This window comes from Malaclemys terrapin, chromosome 1 (assembly GCF_027887155.1).
Source record: "Malaclemys terrapin pileata isolate rMalTer1 chromosome 1, rMalTer1.hap1, whole genome shotgun sequence".
Taxonomy (NCBI): Eukaryota; Metazoa; Chordata; order Testudines; family Emydidae; genus Malaclemys; species Malaclemys terrapin.
In genome coordinates this window covers 345,351,167-345,373,734 of record NC_071505.1, presented here as the reverse complement: position 1 = coordinate 345,373,734, position 22,568 = coordinate 345,351,167, and the positions used below count along the sequence as shown (strand labels likewise).

Genomic DNA, 22,568 nt, shown 5'->3' with positions numbered 1-22,568 from the left:
TCCACAAGGACTCCAAGATCTCTTTCTTGAGTGGTAACAGCTAATTTAGATCCCATCATTTTATATGTATTTATGTTTTCCAATGTGCTTTACTTTGCATTTATCAACACTGAATTTCATCTGCCATTTTGTTGCCCAGTCACCCAGTTTAGTGAGATCCATTTGTAATTCTTCGCAGTCTGCTTGGGACTTATCTATTTTGAGTAGTTTTGTATCATCTGCAAATTTTGCCACCCCTTTTTCCAGATCATTTATGAATATGCACACGAGAGGTCAAATAATGTGGGTGGATTTAAAAGAAACAAAAACAAAAAAAAGGATGGAGACTATTATGACCACCACCACCATTTGCAGCTATGCCAGTTAAGACCATAAGAATAATAAACTCTTGCTTCAGAGCACAAAATGATTACCTGCAGGGGTCAGCATATACAATACTGCACAGACAATTGGGTTCACTGTGGTCATGTTTTCACTGTTCTCTGAAGCAAATTCTGAGACTAGATGGACAGCAGATAGAGGAACGTGATTGTTCCCCCTTTATTCGACATTGGTGAGGCCTCATCTGGAGTACTGTGGCCAGTTTTGGGCCCCACACTACAAGAAGGATGTGGAAAAATTGGAAAGAGTCCAGAGGAGGGCAATAAAAATGATTAGGGGTCTGGAGCACATGACATTTGAGGAGAGGCTGAGGGAACTGGGATTGTTTAGTCTCCAGAAGAGAAGAATGAGGGGGGATTTGATAGCTGCTTTCAACTACCTGAGTGGGGGTTCCAAAGAGGATGGAGCTCGGCTGTTCTCACTGGTGGCAGATGACAGAACAAGGAGTAATGGTCTCAAGTTGCAGTGGGGGAGGTCAAGGTTGGATATTAGGAAGAACTATTTCACTAGGAGGGTGGTGAAGCACTGGAATGCGTTACCTAGGGAGGTAGTGGAATCTCCTTCCTTGGAGGTTTTTAAGGCCCGGCTTGACAAAGCCCTGGCTGGGATGATTTAGTTGGGAATTGGTCCTGCTTTGAGCAGGGGGTTGGACTAGATGACCTTCTGAGGTCCCTTCCAACCCTGAGATTCTATGATTCTATGGACAAAATGGTCAGCTCCCATATGGCAAATCCCATGGGTATCTGATACAGCCACAGATTTAGTTGTGTTACTGTTTAGAGAATATTGCCTATCATAAAATGAGGGATGATGACTTTAGACTGAAGTTCTTGTTAGAAAGCTAGAAAGAGTTATCAGTCATTGCAGTGAAGAAACTCAGCTCCTGTCGATTATTTAAAACAACCTAGAGTGGTATGTGTCAAAGTGGTTTTGTTTATAGCCTTAAAATAATGATCATAGTCCAAATAAGTAACCTAGCTGCACAAATCTAACACCAAAGATTCAGGGCAATGAGAAAGAGAGATTGCAACAAGCAAGCCATGACTCTAAGCAGCTGTCCACCTATCCTCTAGTTGGTGCTGGTTGCTGCACTGCTATGACAAAAGGAACAAAGAGGTCATCTCAGGATGGAGTGATCCTCAAGCAACCCATCAATGCAGGGTTGGGAAGATTAAAACTCCAGTGGCAGGCTCAGAGAGTAGCATCCTGGCTGACATGGTGTTCCAGGTGTCCATGCCACACGATGTATTTGCCCACCACGTTATGAATTTTTCATCGACATTCATGCAGGAAATCCATATTTCGGGCGGAGATGCCTCCTTCGATGCTGAAGGTGTGAAGAAAATTCAGGTACTGCTGCTTTACGGAAATCTCATGAAGAAATCCAAACCCGTTGCAACGGGAAAGGATGATGATGATATCTGAGCCTTCTTTCTGGAGCCATTTCCAGCGTCACTGCAGAGCTCTTACTTAATTTCGTACATCTGTAACAGTGTAACCGTGCTGCTGTGTCTCTGAGAGGCCCTTCAGCTCGCTATTGAACTGATAAATTCACTGTATTACTTTACACAGATCAATACCCCAGCAGTTATCAGGGGTTGATGTGACCAAAATTGGTTTCAGCCAATTTGTGAGTGTAATAAATGTCCATTTATCAAATCAATTCATTCAGTGGTGCTTCTTAGACTGCCCACATTCATGGGACCACCAGGGTGACTCTCTTCAGGCATGTGCCAACTGCAGGGTCACCCTCCACCTGGCGAGCTTCTGAATCTACTAACAAGGGTATTCAGGACCCGTCAGATTTTGCCAGGCTAGAAGTTTACTGCAGGATCTATAGCACTCTGAACTGAGCATAACACTGCTAACTGTGCCAAGCTGTATGGAGGTTGTGAGATATGGAGGAAGAGGATCCCTTTTACTGGATCCTGGGTTTCCCACTTGTCTTGACTGGTTGGGAGTTGTTCTGAGGACTAGAGAGCTCAGTGCACACTTATGATAGTTTAATATAATAATAATATAATAATAATTAATGGAGATATCCCATCTCCTAGAACTGGAAGGGACCTTGAAAGGTCATTGAGTCCAGCCCCCTGCCTTCACTAGCAGGCCCAAGTACTGATTTTGCCCCAGATCCCTAAATGGCCCCCTCAAGGATTGAACTCACAACCCTGGGTTTAGCAGGCCAATGCTCAAACCACTGAGCTATCCCTCCCCCCAATTCCCCCACAGTCGAACCCTTAACAAGACAGGTACTAAGCATGCTCAGGTATGGGATTTGCAACTTGTCCCTATCAAAGCCATTTTCCTTGGGATCAAGGCCAGGTGCTGCTCCAATTCATTCCTTATCGGAGGGCAACTTTCAACCCTCAGATATCTCAGCTGTAGGACTGTTCAGAAAGGTCACTGTGTAATTTTGTAATATGAACAGTGGATTTTCTCTCTTTTCCCTTTCATTCAAAATGGCTGAAGTGTATTTGCTCAAACTTAAAAAAACCCAAACAAAAGAGGCAAATCTCCTTTGGGCAGAACCCAAAGATGGGAAATTTTAGTCCTGAAGGTTCAGAAAATCAACTGAAAACTGTGGCAACCTTAACTATAGATGATTGCTACCAGGCACCCAATGTAATACTATTAATATTATATACACACACAAACAATTACGTATTGTCTACAGGGAGGATGTGAGGACATGAAACAGAAAATACACATATTTTAAAGAGCTCTCACCCTTTGCTATATAATCTGAGAAGGGATCCCTTCCTGGGAATCACCAGAGCATGTAGTGTATTTACCCCTGTGTCTGTATGTTCATGTGCAAGGACAAACAAGAGTTGACCAAAGCCAGAAGGTGTGCAGTGATTTATTAAAGTGCCCTGGAAACATAATCATAAACCATTTAGCTGTTCATTTGCATGAGCACTTGTAGCATCTAGGCCTTTGTCAGTTTCTAACATTACAGAAGAGACCTGCTTGGTTTTTTCTTGGATGTTTCCGTGCTACCTGAAATACTCCAGTTTGATTACATTAAAATACAGCATAGAAAGTAGGGAGTATCCACATCTGTACAGTGTAGAGCATCACTTAACTACATTTACGCTTCCTCCCTTCCACAGGACTAAACTGATCAGCAGACTGGAAGACAGGAAGGAATTTCTCCACTCAGAGTACTGGTAGGAACAGCGGACAGTTAGGGTTTCCCGCCTTCCCCTAGAGCGGTGAGCAGAGATCATCTGTCAGGATATGCTAGGTGTAATCCCACACTATCGCAGTCCTGCCCTGGCCCTTCCCTTCTTCTAGAGCAGAAGAGACAGTGGAGATGTAGGACTGAGATATAAGTCTATGGAAGATCAAAGAGGAATACTGCTTTGGTGCTTCCCCATTCATGATGATATGGTGAATCAGGTACTGTACCCTTCTTAGTTCTGCTACAGGAGGCTCAAATACTATATAAGAGATAATCATGCAGTTGCAAAGAGCAAACCAAACCAACTTCCTTCACTCTCATATTAATTGTTTTTCCTGCTCCACTCATCTCTTCCAGCTTCTCAGTGTGCAAACTGCACCAACCCCCCAACCCCGACTCCTTTAGCCCCTAATTTCCAACTGCTGTATTAGTCAGTTCAGAGGAAGCTTCTGAACACACAAATTAATGCAACTTGCATGCTTAGCGCAGCAGCAGAAAGTGCAAGATTCAGTGTTTTAGCTTCACTGCTCTCCTCAGAATCTGGGCACCACTGCTTCTGAAACCGGCTCCTAGACCGGTGCTCTAAACCCCATTCTCTTTTTCACTCTGGGATGGGAGTCTCTGGAGATCATACAAGGGGCACTGAATCAAATCAGATGATTAAATTAAGGAAGAGCTTATAAATTAAAATCTAAACAGATCAGCTAAATTTGGTAAATCTTAAGAGACATCGTATAGTCTGTCTCCTAGCCAAAGAAACAACATGTATTGTATCAGCGGTGGAAAGCAGAAGGGCGCACTGATTCCGTAAAGTGGCTGCAGGGATAACTGAACGGTGAGCGCTCAGAAGGCTAACCGCTGTCTAAATTCAACATTACTGAAACAAAACAACAAAAAAGGGGCAGCGGGGATATCAGTCTAATATCCCGAGGCTGCTGGGGTACCTAGCGCATTCCCTATAATTCAATAAGAGAAGCCTCCATAAAGGCAACAGCTTTAATGTGCACAAACACCACCTGTGTCAGAAACAGGCACTACCCATTAATCAAAGCTTCCCAATTAGCCCGTACTGCTGCCTCCAGGCACAGCCATAACCGTTCTCAAAACAGGGAAGGTGTCTGTTGTGTTAGCCGTGGGAGAGGCAGCTCTTCCATGGGCTGCGAGGGCCTGTCTTTGTTAACGATATTGGTATGGTTTTGTATTTATGATCATCAGCTGCACGCGCCTGTGTTCTGACCTTAGCTCTGTCTCACCTTATTGTCCTATTTCCAGACACTGAATCTGGGTGACGGAATTGTTCAGGGAAGTATTAACAGGATATGGAGGCTTTCGGGTCTGGGTCAACGTATCAAATCCAGCCCAGGTTGCTAGTAACTGAAAGTCATTACTGTCTCACGGCTTTTCAGGCAGCCTGTGTGAAATGAATTGCTTGTGATCAAACTGGTAACACACACTGGGAGGTACTAATGCAACTTCACCCACTTGAGGTGCCAAATGAGAGGCCACTTGCAGTGTGATTGTCTCTTAAGTGTTTTGATCAGCAGTGAAATAATTAACACTACACATTCAAATTCTCTTGGCCAGACTTCAGTTACCACTCCTTCAAATGAATATGAGCACTTCACACCTCCCAGAGCTACTGTTTCTGCTGTCTGCAGACTCAGGAAGATCACACTGGCTCACATTTTAAAGATGTTTTTCACAACTATAAGGGCTAGAATCCTACGGTTTTTTTTTTTTCCTTTTAAAACAATGAAAGCTTAGATTCTGGAGCACAAGACATAGCCACAAGGGGAAAGTAACAGCTCTCTGAGTTGCCACAAACTGGCCTAATTCGACCCCCTAGGGACTGAGGGCCTCAGTTGTACTCTGAGTGTGACCAATAAAAGGTATGAAAACAGTTACACACACAGGTAAAACTTTTCAATGCATGTCACTTGAGAGTCTCTGCACCTACATGTGGAACCCCTGTAGCTCCAGAACTATAAACCGCTGGGCTCAGCATGAGGCATCTCACACAGCTGCAGCGTTTGTTAGAAGAGGGACGTGAAAACAAAACACATGAACAATTAATAATATGAACTACGTGGTAAAGGAGATGGGTAATCCACTAAAATGTACACCTTCAGAGAACCATCGTCACAGGACATCAATGACCTGCTCTCCAAAGACATCCTTCCTAATGGATTGCCTCTCATCAACATTAAAAAGACTCCAGGACGGTCTCTAGGAGACTGTGGGAATCAATGAACACGGTGGACAATTTTCTTTTTGGTAAATGAAACAGGTAAATTAGCACTCATTATTTACAGAATTGGGCAAAAGAAATAAAATGATCACCTAAAATAAGCAACAGAGGGTCCTGTGGCACCTTTGAGACTAACAGAAGTACTGGGAGCATAAGCTTTCGTGGGTCAGAACCTCACTTCTTCAGATGCAAGTAATGGAAATCTCCAGAGGCAGGTATATATCAGTGTGGAGATAACGAGGTTAGTTCAATCAGGGAGGGTGAGGTGCTCTGCTAGCAGTTGAGGTGTGAACACCAAGGGAGGAGAAACTGTTTCTGTAGTTGGATAGCCATTCACAGTCTTTGTTTAATCCTGATCTGATGGTGTCAAATTTGCAGATGAACTGAAGCTCAGCAGTTTCTCTTTGGAGTCTGGTCCTGAAGTTTTTTTGCTGTAAGATGGCTACCTTAACATCTGCTATTGTGTGGCCAGGGAGGTTGAAGTGTTCTCCTACAGGTTTTTGTATATTGCCATTCCTGATATCTGACTTGTGTCCATTTATCCTCTTGCGTAGTGACTGTCCAGTTTGGCCAATGTACATAGCAGAGGGGCATTGCTGGCATATGATGGCATATATAACATTGGTGGACGTGCAGGTGAATGAGCCGGTGATGTTGTAGCTGATCTGGTTAGGTCCAGTGATGGTGTTGCTGGTGTAGATATGTGGGCAGAGTTGGCATCGAGGTTTGTTGCATGGGTTGGTTCCTGAGTTAGAGTTGTTATGGTGCGATGCGTGGTTGCTGGTGAGAATATGCTTAAGGTTGGCAGGTTGTCTTTGGGCGAGGACTGGCCTGCCTCCCAAGGTCTGTGAAAGTGAGGGATCATTGTCCAGGATGGGTTGTAGATCACTGATGATGCGTTGGAGAGGTTTAAGCTGAGGACTGTAGGTGATGGCCAGTGGAGTTCTGTTGGTTTCTCTTCTGGGCCTCACTTTCACAGACCTTGGGAGGCAGGCCAGTCCTCGCCCACAGAAGTTGCATTAGTACCTCCCAGTGTGTGTTACCAGTTTGATCACAAGCAATTCATTTCACACAGGCTGCCTGAAAACCATAACAATTCTAACTCAGGAACCAACCCATGCAACAAACCTCGATGCCAACTCTGCCCACATATCTACACCAGCAACACCATCACTGGACCTAACCAGATCAGCTACAACATCACCGGCTCATTCACCTGCACGTCCACCAATGTTATATATGCCATCATATGCCAGCAATGCCCCTCTGCTATGTACATTGGCCAAACTGGACAGTCACTACGCAAGAGGATAAATGGACACAAGTCAGATATCAGGAATGGCAATATACAAAAACCTGTAGGAGAACACTTCAACCTCCCTGGCCACACAATAGCAGATGTTAAGGTAGCCATCTTACAGCAAAAAAACTTCAGGACCAGACTCCAAAGAGAAACTGCTGAGCTTCAGTTCATCTGCAAATTTGACACCATCAGATCAGGATTAAACAAAGACTGTGAATGGCTATCCAACTACAGAAACAGTTTCTCCTCCCTTGGTGTTCACACCTCAACTGCTAGCAGAGCACCTCACCCTCCCTGATTGAACTAACCTCGTTATCTCCACACTGATATATACCTGCCTCTGGAGATTTCCATTACTTGCATCTGAAGAAGTGAGGTTCTGACCCACGAAAGCTTATGCTCCCAGTACTTCTGTTAGTCTCAAAGGTGCCACAGGACCCTCTGTTGCTTTTTACAGATTCAGACTAACACGGCTACCCCTCTGATACTTGACACCTAAAATAAGTGAAGCTTTAGACGGCAAGAGAATTTGCAACACCCTATCCAAGAAATAAGTTCGGTAACAGCGATTTCCCAGTGCTGTTCTATGACTGCTAGTTATATACCCTTCCCTTCTATTCTGTATATGTTCATATACTGCGCTCATCACTGTAACATCTGAGCAACTTCCACTAGTGTGTTAAGCCAACACATCTGTCACGTGTTGTCTGTTTTTTCATCCTCTCTCTGGGGGAAAGTCTTGTTTTGGTAGATTTTTATTTAATTTTTAAAAATAAATGTACACATTGCTATAAGTTAATGTTAGGACAGCAAGGTCAAAGAAATATATCTTGGCCCTGGAGTGGAAGGTGGTAAGGTTTGTGATGGCTCTTGGGGGGTTTCATTCCACAGTTCATTCCCTAAACAATTCCTCTCCCTGCTTGGTATTCACAGCCTGGCAACATTTGTAGACAGTTTCCACCTCAGCCTGAGATCTTGTCAGATCTAACAAATTTAATAGAGTCAACCTTGAATGGTCCCTTACAATATTTGTTAACTACTTAGGCTAAACAACCTGTTCAACCTTGTATTTAGCTGTGACACTCTGATTAAGTTTCCCAGACCCGAAGAAGAGTTCTGTGTAGCTTGAAAGCTTGTCTCTCTCACCAACAGAAGTTGGCCCAGAAAGTTATTACCTCATCCACCTTGTTTCTCTAATAGCCTGGGACCAACACAGCTTCAACAGCACTGCAGATGATGGGAGGCATTCACGGAACTACAGACACTAGCGCTGACACAGAGTTATTAAGTCACTTTGTCCAGTCCTGGTCTGTGCAGGACTGCTCCCTGAAGTATGCTTTCTGATGCTTTGTCCAATCTGGATTTAAAGTATTCCAACTAGAGAGGTTTCCAAGACTTCCTTTGGGAGACTATGCCACAGCTTTAACAATCTTTCATCAGACCTTTTTCTGATGCTCAGCCTACACTTTCCCTTTCTTAAGATTATCCAAGTACTCTTAGAGGGGGGGAAAATCCCATCAACTCTCCCCACTGCAATGCAAAATAAATGAACTAAATCATTGGTGTTAGCAGCCTTAGATATCTGTAGGCAGTGCTGTAGGAAATGAGGTTTCTGATATTATTCCCTTTCTATTAGGATTCGGTCAATTCCCCACTGAGGGATAAGGTATCTGAAAAATTATCAAGCGTAGGCACCCTCCCCACTTTTCTGCTGCCTACCATTCCAGGAGGACTGTGCAAAACAGTCCTCCTCGTTTCAGAGTAGAGAGTCCTCCTTGTGACTCTCCCATGTTCCAGGTACATCATGATGCTCCACTGAGACTGAAATGAAATGATGGGCACCACTACACGCTGGAGGAGACAAGATCTAGCGCTGAGGGTAAGCAGTGGAGCAGTTAATCTGGAAGCCCTACTAACAAACCAGTCAACAAGAGCGCACAGAAAATCTTCTCTGTCTTTTTGCATGGAGAGGTGAGAAGATCCTCTATTCAACAGACGGGAGCCCTGGCAATTCCTCTCTCAAATCTATTCCTGTGTAAAAATGCCTCCTTGAGGTCCCATATTGGAATCACGACACTTCTGATCCAGACAGACTAGATATTAATCCACATTTCAATGCCAGTCAATGTCATCCTACATTGGCCAGATGAATCAATGTTCCTACCAAACCCCCCACAAGAACATGAGAACGGCCATGCTGGGTCAGACTCAATGATCCATCTAGCCTGGTATCCTGCCAGATGCTTCAGAAGGAATGAACAGAACAGGACAATTTCGAGAGATCCATCCCCTGTCGTCCAATCTCAGCTTCTGGCAATTGGCGGTGGAGGTGGAGCCGGAGCATGAGGTTGCATGTCTGACCACCTTAGCTAATAGCCATTGATGGACCTATCCTACATGAACTTATCTAATTCTTTTTTGAAGCCAGTTATACTTTTGGCCTTCGCAACATCCTCTGGCAAGGAGTTCCACAGGTTGACTGTGCGTTGTATAATAAAGTACTTACCTTGTGTTTGTTTCAAACCTGCTGCCTATTAGTTTCATCAGGTGACCCCTAGTTCTTGTGTTATGTGAATGTGTTATGTGAATTCCAGTCCCTTCAAGCAATGAGCTTGAGTGGAAGGTGGTAAGGTTTGTGATGGCTCTTGGGGGGTTTCATTCTACAGTTCAGGCCCTCTGCAGCAATGAAAAACCTGCTGGGCCTCCCTGTGAATTAGGCACCCATCCCACCTCTGCAAATCAGTTCACCACAATAATCTGGTAGGATTTAGTCCAGGATCACAGATTTAGGAAATACTACGTGCTCTCTTTATTGTAGGATGTAGAACAATTAATAGTAACTGCTCTTACCAGCTCCCACTGTTGCTATGGCATTCTCTTGCCCAATGATATGCTCTTTTAGCCGCTGCTCCAGTGGAAATCTGCGTCGTTCCTCTAACTCTCTTTTACGCTGCTCCTCCTGGAACTGTGGAAAGGAAACAAATACTATGAGCAAAATATTTTCTCATCAAACAACAACTAATGTCTATATAATGCCTTTCATGCAAAGGACCCTAAAATGCTTTGCAAACATATATATGAATTATACACAGGGATCACTTCTCCTAATCACTGAAAAGCAGCTATATGTGGGGTGGGACTGGCAGTTGTTAACAGCACCCAGTGCAACACTGAACAAATTTAGGAAAGAAAATGAAAAATATTGTATCTGGGAGAAAATGAAGGGGGGAATTTAGGTGGCAGAATGTAATTAACCAAGCTGGATTTTACCTGGGCGGTCTTTAATGACTAGGAGTGATCAGAAACTTAATTGTGCATCTCATTTGAAAGATGGCACCAACGGATGGCACTTTGCTAGGCCAGTGATTTAGCACTGAGTGGGAAGAGCACTACCTACTGAATCGCCCACCCATGGAACAACAAGCGTGAGCTTGCTTATCTCAATAAATATACTAATTAATAATAATATTTGGATCTTCCTTAGCATCTTCTATTCAAGGGTCTCAACATTCGCTAGTGAATTAAGCCTTACAACAACCTATGAAGTATGGAGGAACCATTATTATCCCTATTTCATGGACTGGAAAAATGAGGCACAGAACGGCCTAAACTCGAAAGATCCCGAAGGGCTTTGCATACACAGAATGTACAAAGGGGTCATGGACAGAAGTTTGTTTACTTTGAGTATTTGCCTTCTTTCAGCTCCAATTCACAAGGAAATCAGTCCTGCTCCTCTTGCGTGAGGAGCTGGGCCCAGTGATTCATGCACTTGCCCTCTCTGCACTCTTACTGAAATGTGTTGTATCTGAAGCCGAAAACAATGTCAAGTGTCCAGCTGGTTCAATGTGCAGCTTCCCACCTCCTCCTTCATGGGTAAGGCCACTGTGAGCCCATCAGGCCTGTGCTTCAGTCCTTCCATTGGCTCCCAGTCCCCTTTGAAAATCCCAGTGACTGGGTATCCAGGTAGCTTTGACACCCAGTACTGAGAGCAGTTTTCCAAAGGACAAACAAGGCGAGCTTTCTGCTTTGGAAATTCTGCTTATTGTCTGACCATCCAATTCCTCAGCAGCGCACCAAAGGTGGCCGTCTGTACATCCCTCTGCACGTGACTTACTCAAGGTCAACAAGTGAGTCAGTGGGACTGAACACAGGCCTCCTGGCTAACACTCCTGTGCTCTAACCACTAGACAATTATACCTTGTTGGTACACTGAAAATACAGCACCCTGATAACAGACTTTGATGCGATGCAGAGATTTAGCTAAAAGGAGGTCTTTCTAAGGGAACACCTGGGATTCCGACTGGTGTACAATCTAAGCATTTAGACTGTCTTCTGAAGGTGACACTCTCACAACAAAAGCGAACTCTGCTGCGAAAGCTGCAGCGGCCCGAGTGGATAAAACACATCAGCCAGTTTGCCAGTGTTTCCCTGTTATGGTAGTGACCCTGACAGAAGTTAAAAAAAATAAATAGCAAACAATCCAATTTTGGCTGCTGCTATCAGTCTACTGTATAACTGAGAGATCCCATCAGTCCTGATGTTTCATATGGAGCAATAACTTCACTGCTGATCCCAGTGGAATGACACATGGAGGATAGAATCCAGTGTGTCAACTGTGTATCTCCCGCAGGCTTCGTATATATCACCAGGCTCAAACTACTGCAGCTCCTTCTATATATCTATGTCTTTCTATATACCAGGACAAATACTTTATTTTTTTTTTAAAGCAGTGTGAGGAATATAAGCTGTGCTGGTGGAATCCATATGATCCGTTCTGGTTTAGATGTAAAAGGAAGGGAGTGCACAACAGGAGAAGTAATGGAAGAGAACTGTGGTGCTCGTCTCTTTGGGAACCGTCTCCCTCTGGAAGACCAAGGCCAAAGCACCTGTGACACATGGTGTTAGAATTTAAAACATGAGGACACAAGAGATTTGGGGAAGGAAGCGAGACTATTCAGCTCACGAAGAGAGTCTGCACTTTAACGTCACCAGGAGCAAAGACAAGCCAGTGCTTTGCAGAATCCCTCCTGTTGCCTCTGCCTGAGCATCTTTTCAGGGCAGGCCACTCAAAAGAGGCACCACCGTGTTGAGTGAGAGCATGCCCGCTTCTCTCTTCTGAGCTGAATTCTGTCTTGCGTTATTGTGTTCCACCCCCTCGTCCTATGACTGCAGCTGTGTTTGAGACAGGGAAACACGTACGTTACACAGGGATTGGATAAACAGGTCACTCAGGCTCCCCACAGGTACAGTGCTTAATGCAGTGCTGATCAGTCCATTGGGAAATGGATATGAAAAGGGTCCTACCAAATTCACAGCCGTGAAAAACATGTCATGGACTGTGAAATCTGGTCTCCCCTGTGAAATCTGGCTATTGTAGGTGGCATTGCTGCCTTCGGAGCTGGGCGCCCGGCCAGCAGATGCAGCTCTCTGGATGCCCAGCTTTAAAGGCAGCGCCACCAGCAGCAGCACAGAAGTAAGGGTGGCATGCTATGGTATTGCCACCCTTACTTTTCCACTGCTGCTGGAGTCAGCACTGCCTTCAGAGCTGGGTGCCTGGCCAGCAGCCGCCACTCTCCGGCCACCCAGCTCTGAAGACAGTGCTGAAGTAAGGGTGGCAATACAACGACCCCCCTACAATAGCCGTGTGTCCCCCCTGCATGACCCTCTTTTGAGCTGGGATCCTCTCGGTTACAACACTGTGAAATTTAAGATTTAAATATTTGAAATCATGAAATTCAAGATTTTTATAACGCTGTGACTGTGAAATGTACCAAAATGGACCGTCAATTTGGTAGGGCTCCAGATATGACCTATTAGACACATACAGATTATTATTACAGTGCCTATGCAGTAAGAAAGAAGGCATAATTCCCCGTATGGGAATAACCAATACCAATATAAACCCATCTATACCAGTATAACTGCATTCACACTTGGGGGGAAGGGGGACTGTTTTAATTATACTGGTGTAGTTAAAAATGGTACGGCTTACGTGTGTAGACAAGACCTATGTGAAGGCGAAACCAGCACCATCATCTTCCTGTGACTTTGTTTTTCTATTTCATGTTTCCAAAGGTTTTGTGGGGAACGTTTCTCAGGTCCAGGACGGAATTTCTGAGAGACAGAGGAAGACACCTCTGGAATAGCCAACAGCCCAGTTAGACAGGAGAGTCCTTTGGCTCAAGCCCCCACTCTGCCTGATTTGGAGCAGGGACTTGACCCTGGGTCTCCCACCTCCCAGGTGAGTGCCCTAACCATCAGGCCTGGTTGTCCTGGGGTTGGTCTCTCTCTAGTTTTTTCCCCAAGGTCTCGTTTTCATTCTGCACCAGAAAGACAACACATTTCAGAACCTCGACACTTTTCACAAAATGGAGACAGCAGAGAACAAAATAAAAGAGGAAAACCCACCATTTTATAAAAAACAGAACTCGAGGTCAGGCCAGTATCCTTGCCCATCTATCTTGGTTTTATACTGCATTCATCACTGTAATATCTAGAGACCCTCCAAGTTTTTGACAAACAGGATCTTTCTTCCTAACCGTACCTAGAAGAAGTTTGTGCGAACAGAGGCAGTTAACGGGCGTTTCGGAGGGAGTAGCGCCAGGCTCAGCTACAGTCTTCTGTGCTTGGAGGTAGCAGGACTTAGTGAGTGGTGTGTTTGGTCCCTTTGTGGATTGTTTGTTTGACTGTTGTTTGTTCGCTCTCTGTGTACAGGCTGCATAGCTGGGCTGTGGGCCCCTGAGTAAGTCCTTGGACCTTTGATCAGCCCAGCTGTTTGAAGTCTCTGCCCCTGGATCTCAGATGAGCTAAGCAGGGAAGATGTGGTCACTTGCTAGGCGAACTCAAAAGCTGTGAACAGAGGCAGCTAACAGTGGAGTTATGAAAGGGACTGTGAGAGCCTTTCCTTCCAGGTTCACCACTGTGTGTGATATCAAGATGGCCACCCATGGAACAGTGGCAGTGACTCTTTCCTGCCTGACGACATAAGGGATTTCCTGGGCATGAAGTGGAATTTGGTGGCCATACTGGGAGGAAAAGATTCTTGAACGGGAGCGGGGGGGGGGAGCAAGTTGAGACACTACTAAGAATCAGAGAAGCTGAGGAGTTCCTAGACAACCAAATTCAGGAAATACCAGTACCCCAGGTTCCAAGCAGAATAGAGCTGGTCACAAAGGAATCAGTGAGAGAGGGAGTCAGAGAGGAGGCCTGGAAGTTCATAACCGCAAGAGGTCATGGCAGCATTGTGCATGATTGCAGACAGATGATCATAGGCAGCCTGGGGCCATCAGAGAGAAGAGAAACAGGAGGAATTCCACACAGCTAGAAGTTTCTTATCAATAATTGGGTCCTCAAAATGGAAATTACAAAAGATAACCTCTCTAGAGCCAGCTGGTCCAAGAGAATGCATAGCTGTATGGGACAGGTATGGATGGAAGCTTGGCCCAACCTAGAAGAAAATCAAGCTTCTCCACAAAGATTTCTCCAGCTGTGCAAGAAAGACATACAGTCCTTGCTGGAGATTCAATACTCAGAAGAACTGAAAGAACATTCTGCAAGGGACAGGCAGACAACAGGATAGCGTACTGCCTTCCTGGAGCCCAGATATGAGATGGTGCTCTAAGCCGGGATAGGCTTCTGAAGTCTATGGGCAAGGAACATCGGTAATGGTTCATACTGGCACTAATGATACTGCATCGCGGGATATCTTGCAGATAGTAGACGACTTCAGGGGACTTGGAAGCATGCTGAAGAAGAATAATGTCCAAGCAATCTTCTCTGAGATCCTTCCTGTTCCACGAGCACAGAAAAACAGAAGGCAGAAGATGTTGAAAATGAATCGCTGGCTAGGTAAGTGATGTAGGGTAGAGGGCTTTGGTTTTGTGGAACATTGGCCCACCTTCTGCAGGGAGAGGGGGCTGTATAGTTTGCATAGCCTCCACCTCAGTAGAAAGAGGACCAATCTTCACAGGAACAGGTTGGCTAGAGTAGTCAGGAGGGGGTTAAACTAATAGCAAAAGGGGAGGTAAAAAGTGGGAAGATATGAGCACTCAGCACAAAAATCAAGATGTTGTGAATAAACTTAATCAAGAAACCAAACGACATGAAAAGAAAAACTAAATAAATTGCTCTACCTTAATGCTAGGATCCTGAGTAACGAACAAGAGGAATTAAAATTGCTTATTTATGAACATAAATTCAATCTAGTTGGTGTTACTGAAACCTGGTGGGACGAGTCGCACAATAGGAATGTTAAAATCAATGGTTCTAACCTATTTAGGAAGGATCGAGCAGCCAAAATGGGATGGGGAGGGGCACTCTACCTCAAAAATGGCATTACCTGTTTCTGAGTCACTGATAACTCAGAAGAAAATGATCTTGAATGCTTATGGATCATATACTAACAGATCAAGCACAAGATGGGGTATTAGTTGGTGTCCGCTACATACACCAAGTCATACAAGGGAACAGGATGACCAGCTCCTTATGCACCTATCTATAATGTGTAGGGGAAAAAATAACCTGTGCGATCATCAGAGACTTCCATTTGAGTGGCATATGCTGGAGGTCTCATGCTACTTGGAATTTCTAAACATTACAGATGACAATTTCTTAATTCAAAAAGTGTTTTAGGATTAGGGAATTCTATATTAGACATAAGGGAATTCTATATTAGACCTTGTCCTAACAGACAAAGAGGAACTGACCACACAACTAAAAGTTAATGGTAGCTTAGGTACAAATGATCATGACTTAATCACATTTATAAGGTGTAAGCAGAATAAAGTCCAGAGTAGTAATATATATACTTGGTGCTTTAATAGGGCAAATTTCATAAAGCTGAAAATAATTATGAGCCAAAAAAGCTGGGAGGAAGAATTTAATCAGGAAACTGTGAATGACAATTGGGAATCATTTAAGAACACCTTACTAGATGCACCAAAAGCCACATTCCCACAATTGAGGGAAAAGGCTGCACTGGTTACAAAATCAATCTGGTTGAGAGGGGAGGTGAAGGCCGCTGTAAAAAATAAAAAAAAAATATTTAACAAATGGAAAAAAGGTGAAATTGATAGTAATGAATATAAATCAGAAGTTAGTAATTGTAGAAAATTGGTAAGGGAAGCCAAGGGACACAAGGAGAAAGCCATGGCCAGTAGTTAAGGAAATAAGGAGTTTTTTAACTATATTAGGAACAAACGGAATCCTAACAGTTATATTGGTCCATTACTAGATGGAAATGGTAGAATTATCAATGTTAATGCCGAAAAGGCAGAAGGGTTCAATAAATATTTCTGTTGTATTTGAGGGGAAACAGATGATGTAGTCTGTGGCAGATTTAATCTCAAGAAAAGCTTCATAACTATGATTCTAGTCATATTATACAATGATGATAATACTCTTTCCATTCCAGTAGTATTTTGGGATGATATGTTAATCAGCAGCTCCTAAAATCAGATATTTTAAATCAGCAGGTCCAGATAACTTGCATCCAAGACCTTTAAAAAGGCTGTCTGAGAAGCTCACTGGACTGTTAATGCTGATTTTCAATAAGTCTTGGAACACTGGGGAAGTTCCAAAGGACTGAAAGAAAGCTAATGTTATGCCAATATTTAAAAAGGGTAAATGGGATGACCCAGGTAATTTTTGGCCTGTCAGTCATCAATCCCATGCAAGATAATGGAGCAGCTGACGTGGGACTCGATTAATAAAGAACAAAAGAATGCAATTAATGCAAATCAACATGGGTTATGGAAACTAGATCCTGTCAAAAGAACTTGATATCTTTATTTGATGAGATTACAAGTTTGGCTGATAAAGGTAATAGTGTTGACAGAATATAGAATCATAGCGCTAGAAGGGACCACCAGGGTCATCTAGTCTAACCCCCTGCCAAGATGAAGGATTTGTTGTGTCTAAACGATCCAAGACAGGATGGCTAGCCAGCCCCATTTTAAAAACTTCCAGTGAAGGAGCTTCCACAACCTCCCTAGGCCATCTGTTCCATTGTCCTCCTGTTCTTTCAGTTTTTCCTGAGATTTAATCTAAATCTGCTATGCTGTAGTTTGAACCCATTGCCTCTTTCCTGCCTTCCGTGGCAAGAGAAAAACTTTTCTCCATCTTTTTTTATGGCAGTTTTTCAAGTATTTGAAGATTGCTATCAAGTATTTGAAGACTGTCCCCGCTTAATCTCCTCTTTTCCAAACTAAATATACCCGGTTCCTTCAGCCTTTGCTCCTATGGTTTGCATTCCATCCCTTTGATCATCTTTGTTGCTCACCTCTGGATCCTTTTCCAGTTTCTCTACATCCTTCCTATACACTGGTGACCACTATTGGACACTGTACTCCAGCTGAGGCCTAATCAGAGCCAAGTAAAGTGGTACTATCACCTCCCATGATTTGCATGCCCTGACTCTGTTAATGCAACCTGAAACTGTATTTGCTTTTTTTGCAACAGCATTGCACTGCTGACTCAAGTTGAGGTGGTGATTCACCACAACCCCCAGATCCTTCTCAGCAATGCTGCTGCCAAGCCAGTTATCCCCCATTCTGTATTTGTGTATTTGGTTTTTCTTCCCTACGTGTACCACCTTTGTTTTTGTAGAATTTCATTTTTTCGTCCCCAGCCCAGTTCTCCAATTTATCAAGATACCTCTGGATTTTAGTTCTACCCTTCAAAGTGTTTGCAACCCCCCAGCTTTGCATCATCTGCAAATTCGATCAGTATGCTCTCTATTCCTACACCCCGGTCATTAATAAAAATGTTAAATAAGACCGGACCCCGAAGAGATCCCTGTGGAACCCCACTTGAGACGTCCCTCCAATCTGACATCACTCCATTAATAGTTACTCTTTGTTTGTGGTTGTTTAATCAATTATGTATCCACTTAATGGTAGTTCCACCAAACCCACATTTCTCCAGCTTTCTTATCAGTATGTCACGTGGGACTGTGTCAAAAGCCTTGCTAAAGTCCAGGTATATTATGTCCACTGCATTCCCCCATCCACCAAACCAGTTACCCTGTCAAAGAAGGAAATCAACCTGGTTTGGCATGATCCGTTCTTAGTAAATCCATGCTGGCTGCTAGTAATTACCGCTTCATCTTCCAGGTATTTGCAAATTGAATGTTTTATACATTACTCTAGTAGCTTCCTAGGTATCGAAGTCAGGCTGACGGGCCTATTGTTCTGCGGCTCCTCCTTTTTAAAGATGGTTAGCCCTTCTCCAGTCTTCTGGAACCTCTCCTATCATCAATGAGTTTGTAAATAGTATCACCAGTGGCTTCTAGATTTCTTCAGCTAATTCCTTCAGTACCCTGGGGTGAATCGCATCTGGCCCCGCTGATCTGAATTCATTCCAATTGGTCAGAAGATCTCGGATGTGTTCTTTATCCCGATTTGCATCCCTTCTTTATTTTCGGTGGTAACTTCACTAGTCATCCAGTCACGTTATTTTTTTGTGAGAAGACTGACGCAAAGTAGGTACCGAGCAGCTCTGCTTTCCTATCATCTTCCGTTACCAGCTCACCTTCAACACTGAGCAGGGGACCCACACCGTCTTTGATCTTTCTTTTGTGTCTGACATATTTGAAGAACTCCTTCTGGTTGTCCCGTACATTCTTTGTTAGCTGGAACTCATCCTTTGCCCTGACTTTCCTGATTCTGTTCCTACACACTCGTGCTATTCCCATGTCTACGTCCTCGGTGACATGCCTCTCTTTCCATTTCCTGTATGTATCCTGGTTTTTAAATAGCTCAAAAGCTCCTTGTGCCGCCACACTGACCTCCTCTTGCTCTTCTTTTCCTCCCTCTGCAGCGGAATAGCTTGATGTTGAGCCTCTGGTGTTACATCTTTTAGGAACTGCCAGCCCCCTTCGACTCTTTTCCAACTTTCTTCACTGTTCTTCAGTCACCCCTCCACTGCCCTCTGATTCTTTGGCATGCTGTGCCCGCAGTACCAAATCCTGACTTCTATCCAGGAAGTCTTCATTTTCTCTTGCGCAATGCAGGGTCGATACTTGGACTTCCAGTCCTTTGACTTTTGCTTCCAGTATGGAGACCAGCTTGCGCTTCGTACAGATCAAGTCACTACTCTCCTCTAGGAGAAAGACACACATGGCGCATCCTGTGCAGGTCATAACAGCAGATCCCTCACTATCCATTTTTTCTACCATGTAATGTATTTACTGCTCGTACAAGCTTGAAAAGCAGAAACTCTGTGGGCTCTCCCCCTAGGCAAACTCCCACACAAACTCCCTGTTTGTGTCTCCTCTCTTCGCTGCTCACTAGGTTCGCAATATACTTAAGACTTCTGTAAGGCATTTGATTTGGTACTGCACAACATATTGATTAAAAAACAAGAATGACATAAAATTAACATGGCACACATTAAATGGATTAAAAACTGGCTAACTGATAGGTCTCATAATGTAACTGTAATTGGGGAATCATCATTGAGCGGTCCCAGAAGGGTCTCACAGGGATTGGTTCTTGGCCCTATGCTATTTAACATCTTTATCAAGGACCTGGAAGAGAACATTAAAACATTACTGATAAAGTCTGCAGATGAAACAAAAATTGGGGGAGTGGTAAATAATGAAGAGGACATATCACTGATTCACAGAGATCTAGATCGCTCGGTAAACTGGGCGCAAAGAATGTGTGTCTTAATATGGCTAAATGTAAATGCCTATATCTGGGAACAAAGAATATCAGCCGTAGTTACAGGATGGGAGACTCTATCCTGGGAAGTAATGACTGAAAAAGATGTGGGGGTTGTGGTGGATAATCAGCTGAATATGAGCTCCCAAATGTGATGCTATAGCCAAAGAGCTACTGTGATCCTGGGGTGTATAAATGGGAATCTCAAGAAGGAGCAGAGAGGTTATTTTACCTCTGTATTTGGCACTGGTATGACCACTGTTGGAATCCTGTGTCCAGTTCTGGTGCCCACAATTCAAGAAAGATGTTGATAAATTAGAGACGGTTCAGAGAAGAGCCACAAGACTGATTAAAGGATAGAAAACCTGCCTTCTAGTGATAGATTCAAGGAGCTCAGTCTGTTTAGCTTAACAAAGAGAAGGTTAAGGGGAACTGAGTACAGTCTATAAATACCAACATGGGAAACAAATATTTAATAATGGGCTCTTTAATTTAGCAGAGAAAGGTATAACACGATCCAATGGCTGGAATTTGAAGCTAGACAAATTCAGACTGGAAATAAGGCATACATTTTTAACAGTGAGAATAGTTAACCACTGGAACAATTTACCAAGAGTCATTGTGCATTCTCCATCTCTGACAATTTTTAAATCAAGATTGGATGTTTTTCTAAAAGCTCTGCTCTAGGAATTATTGTGGGGGAGTTCTCTGGCCTGTGTCATTCAGGAGGTCAGACTAGATGATAACAACGGTCCCTTCTGGCCTTAGAATCTATTAATTGTTTGTTTTGTTTTTAATGCAACACATTGAAGTCTCAAATTTGGGGGCAGAAGCAAAACTCTTGCTCCAAAGGCCTGCAATGTGGTGGAGCTGATTTTCCAAGAGAGGGCTGGGCTTGTGCCAGTCTCCTGCACCCCAGACTGGTTGGATGAAGTGCAGCACTTCTGCCTTAGAAAACGACTCTTGCCCTCTTAGCCACAAGGGTGATGGCAGAGCAAGGACTGCAGAGGGTCACGGAGACATTGACATAGCTGATGACAGCAACCTGCCGAAGTTTGGGAGGAAAGACTGAAGTGCTGGGACCTGCCTTCATTAGCTCTTTTGGTGTGACTCTGTGCTGTGACTCTAGGAGGCACCACAAAGACCTTGCAGCCCAGGAGGATGTGCGGTTCAAGGGGCTTTCTGCCCACCTAATTTTTGGCTGTTCCCAGGGCTGGACAGGCCCCTGGTGTAACTCAGCCCTGGATTTCAATATGGGCTGCAGCACAGCCCTGAATGTCTGAAAGGCTGTGGACTGCAACCGGACCCGTAACACACCCCCATCCCTGGCACGCTCCCTACACCAGCACCAGTCCTAAGGAGGCAGCCTTACGTCTGTCTCATCGGTGTCTGTGCCAGAGGACTCTTCCTCCAGTCTGAACTGGGGCTTTTAGAGCCCAGTCACACTGCTCCAGCCCTTTTACCCACAGAGGGGCTGGAGTGGGGGGTCAGGATCTCACTCTCTGTTTAGTAGCAAGACATAACTTTCACTGATTTTTGACACCAACCATTTTTGTCCCTGTGCACAACTGGACAAGGCTCCCTGCAAAGCAAGTCACAATTGTTCCTTAATCTGCACTGCTTGCCTCCTTCCTGTCACCCTGAGACCAATGAACTCCCATGATCAGTGACTGGGGCAGTCAGTGAAAGCCAGGGCTCATGCACGGCCACGCATCATGTTACTGCTATACTGGCCCTACCAGAGAGGAAATCACAAAGACAGCCTGACCTTGTTTCCATTTTACTTTAGTCAAATATTCTCTGGGCAGGTGACCAGCCACCAGTGAAAGTGACACCCCATTACACCGTGTTTAAATGCTATGAATGGGGACTGTTTTCTCCCTCGGATAACTGATCTCTAGTTCTTCTGATTAAACTTTTATGGAACATCATTGGCATATAAGTGGATTACACGAGTGTTACGTGCTCTGAAAGAGATGCAGAGACTGATACTTTGCTCTCCTTGTGCTAGGCAGGAGGCAACCAAGCTCCTACGTTCACCTGGGCTAAGAGGTTCTTGCGACATAGTGCCAAATGTAAAGGAGGAGAACCCATCTTTTTAATAAGAGACACACTCTATTAGCTTTGTCAGACCTCACCTTGAGATAGCAATCCCTGGCTCCCAGTTGCTAATACGAGCCTGGTAATTGTGATCACTGGCTTTTATTATTCTTTATCCAGTATGGCACCCCTCCCAGCCATGATTTCATTTACGGGAAAATATTCAAAGAACAGAGGTTCAAAAGCACAGCTGCTAGTGGGGCTGAATGTCTGCAGAGAACCTGGGCATGTGTAGGACACAACCTCTTTTACATTACAGGAAAAGGAATTTAAAAGATTAAATAAACTAGGATTATATATTTGTTTTCAGCTGGAAAACATGTCAGGAATACAAACTAAGCTATTTAAGTAATGCCAGTCTTTGGAGATTTTGGGTGGCATTCACATCAAGGGCCAAATCTATCCCTGGAGTAACTCGGTTTGTTACAGCAAGGATAAATTTGGCTCAAGATCGTTGCTTCTTATGAGGTTATTAGGATCCTGCTCTATCTGTGATGTGCAACTCCATAGATGGACGCTCTGCATAATATGGATGTCCAAAACAGGAAGGGCATGGCCTAAGAAGAAGCCAGCAGGAACACGGGGGCCTAATGGTTTAAGAAGATGTCTGGGATACAGGAGATCTACGTTCTAGTTCTGGCTGTGACAGGGATGTGCAGCTTTAGGTAAGCCTGAAGTCACCAGAAC

The 22,568-nt window shown here is 44.1% G+C and overlaps 1 protein-coding gene across 1 annotated transcript in view; it reads right to left on the bottom strand.

Annotated features, from left to right (window-relative positions):
• Nucleotides 1–22,568, bottom strand: part of CLPB (ClpB family mitochondrial disaggregase) — a 141,142-nt gene that overhangs the window by 34,595 nt on the left and 83,979 nt on the right. The window contains exon 7 of the mRNA XM_054015924.1: nucleotides 9,970–10,084. Within this exon, the coding sequence (XP_053871899.1) occupies nucleotides 9,970–10,084 (115 nt within the window). The remainder of the gene's footprint in view (nucleotides 1–9,969; nucleotides 10,085–22,568) is intronic.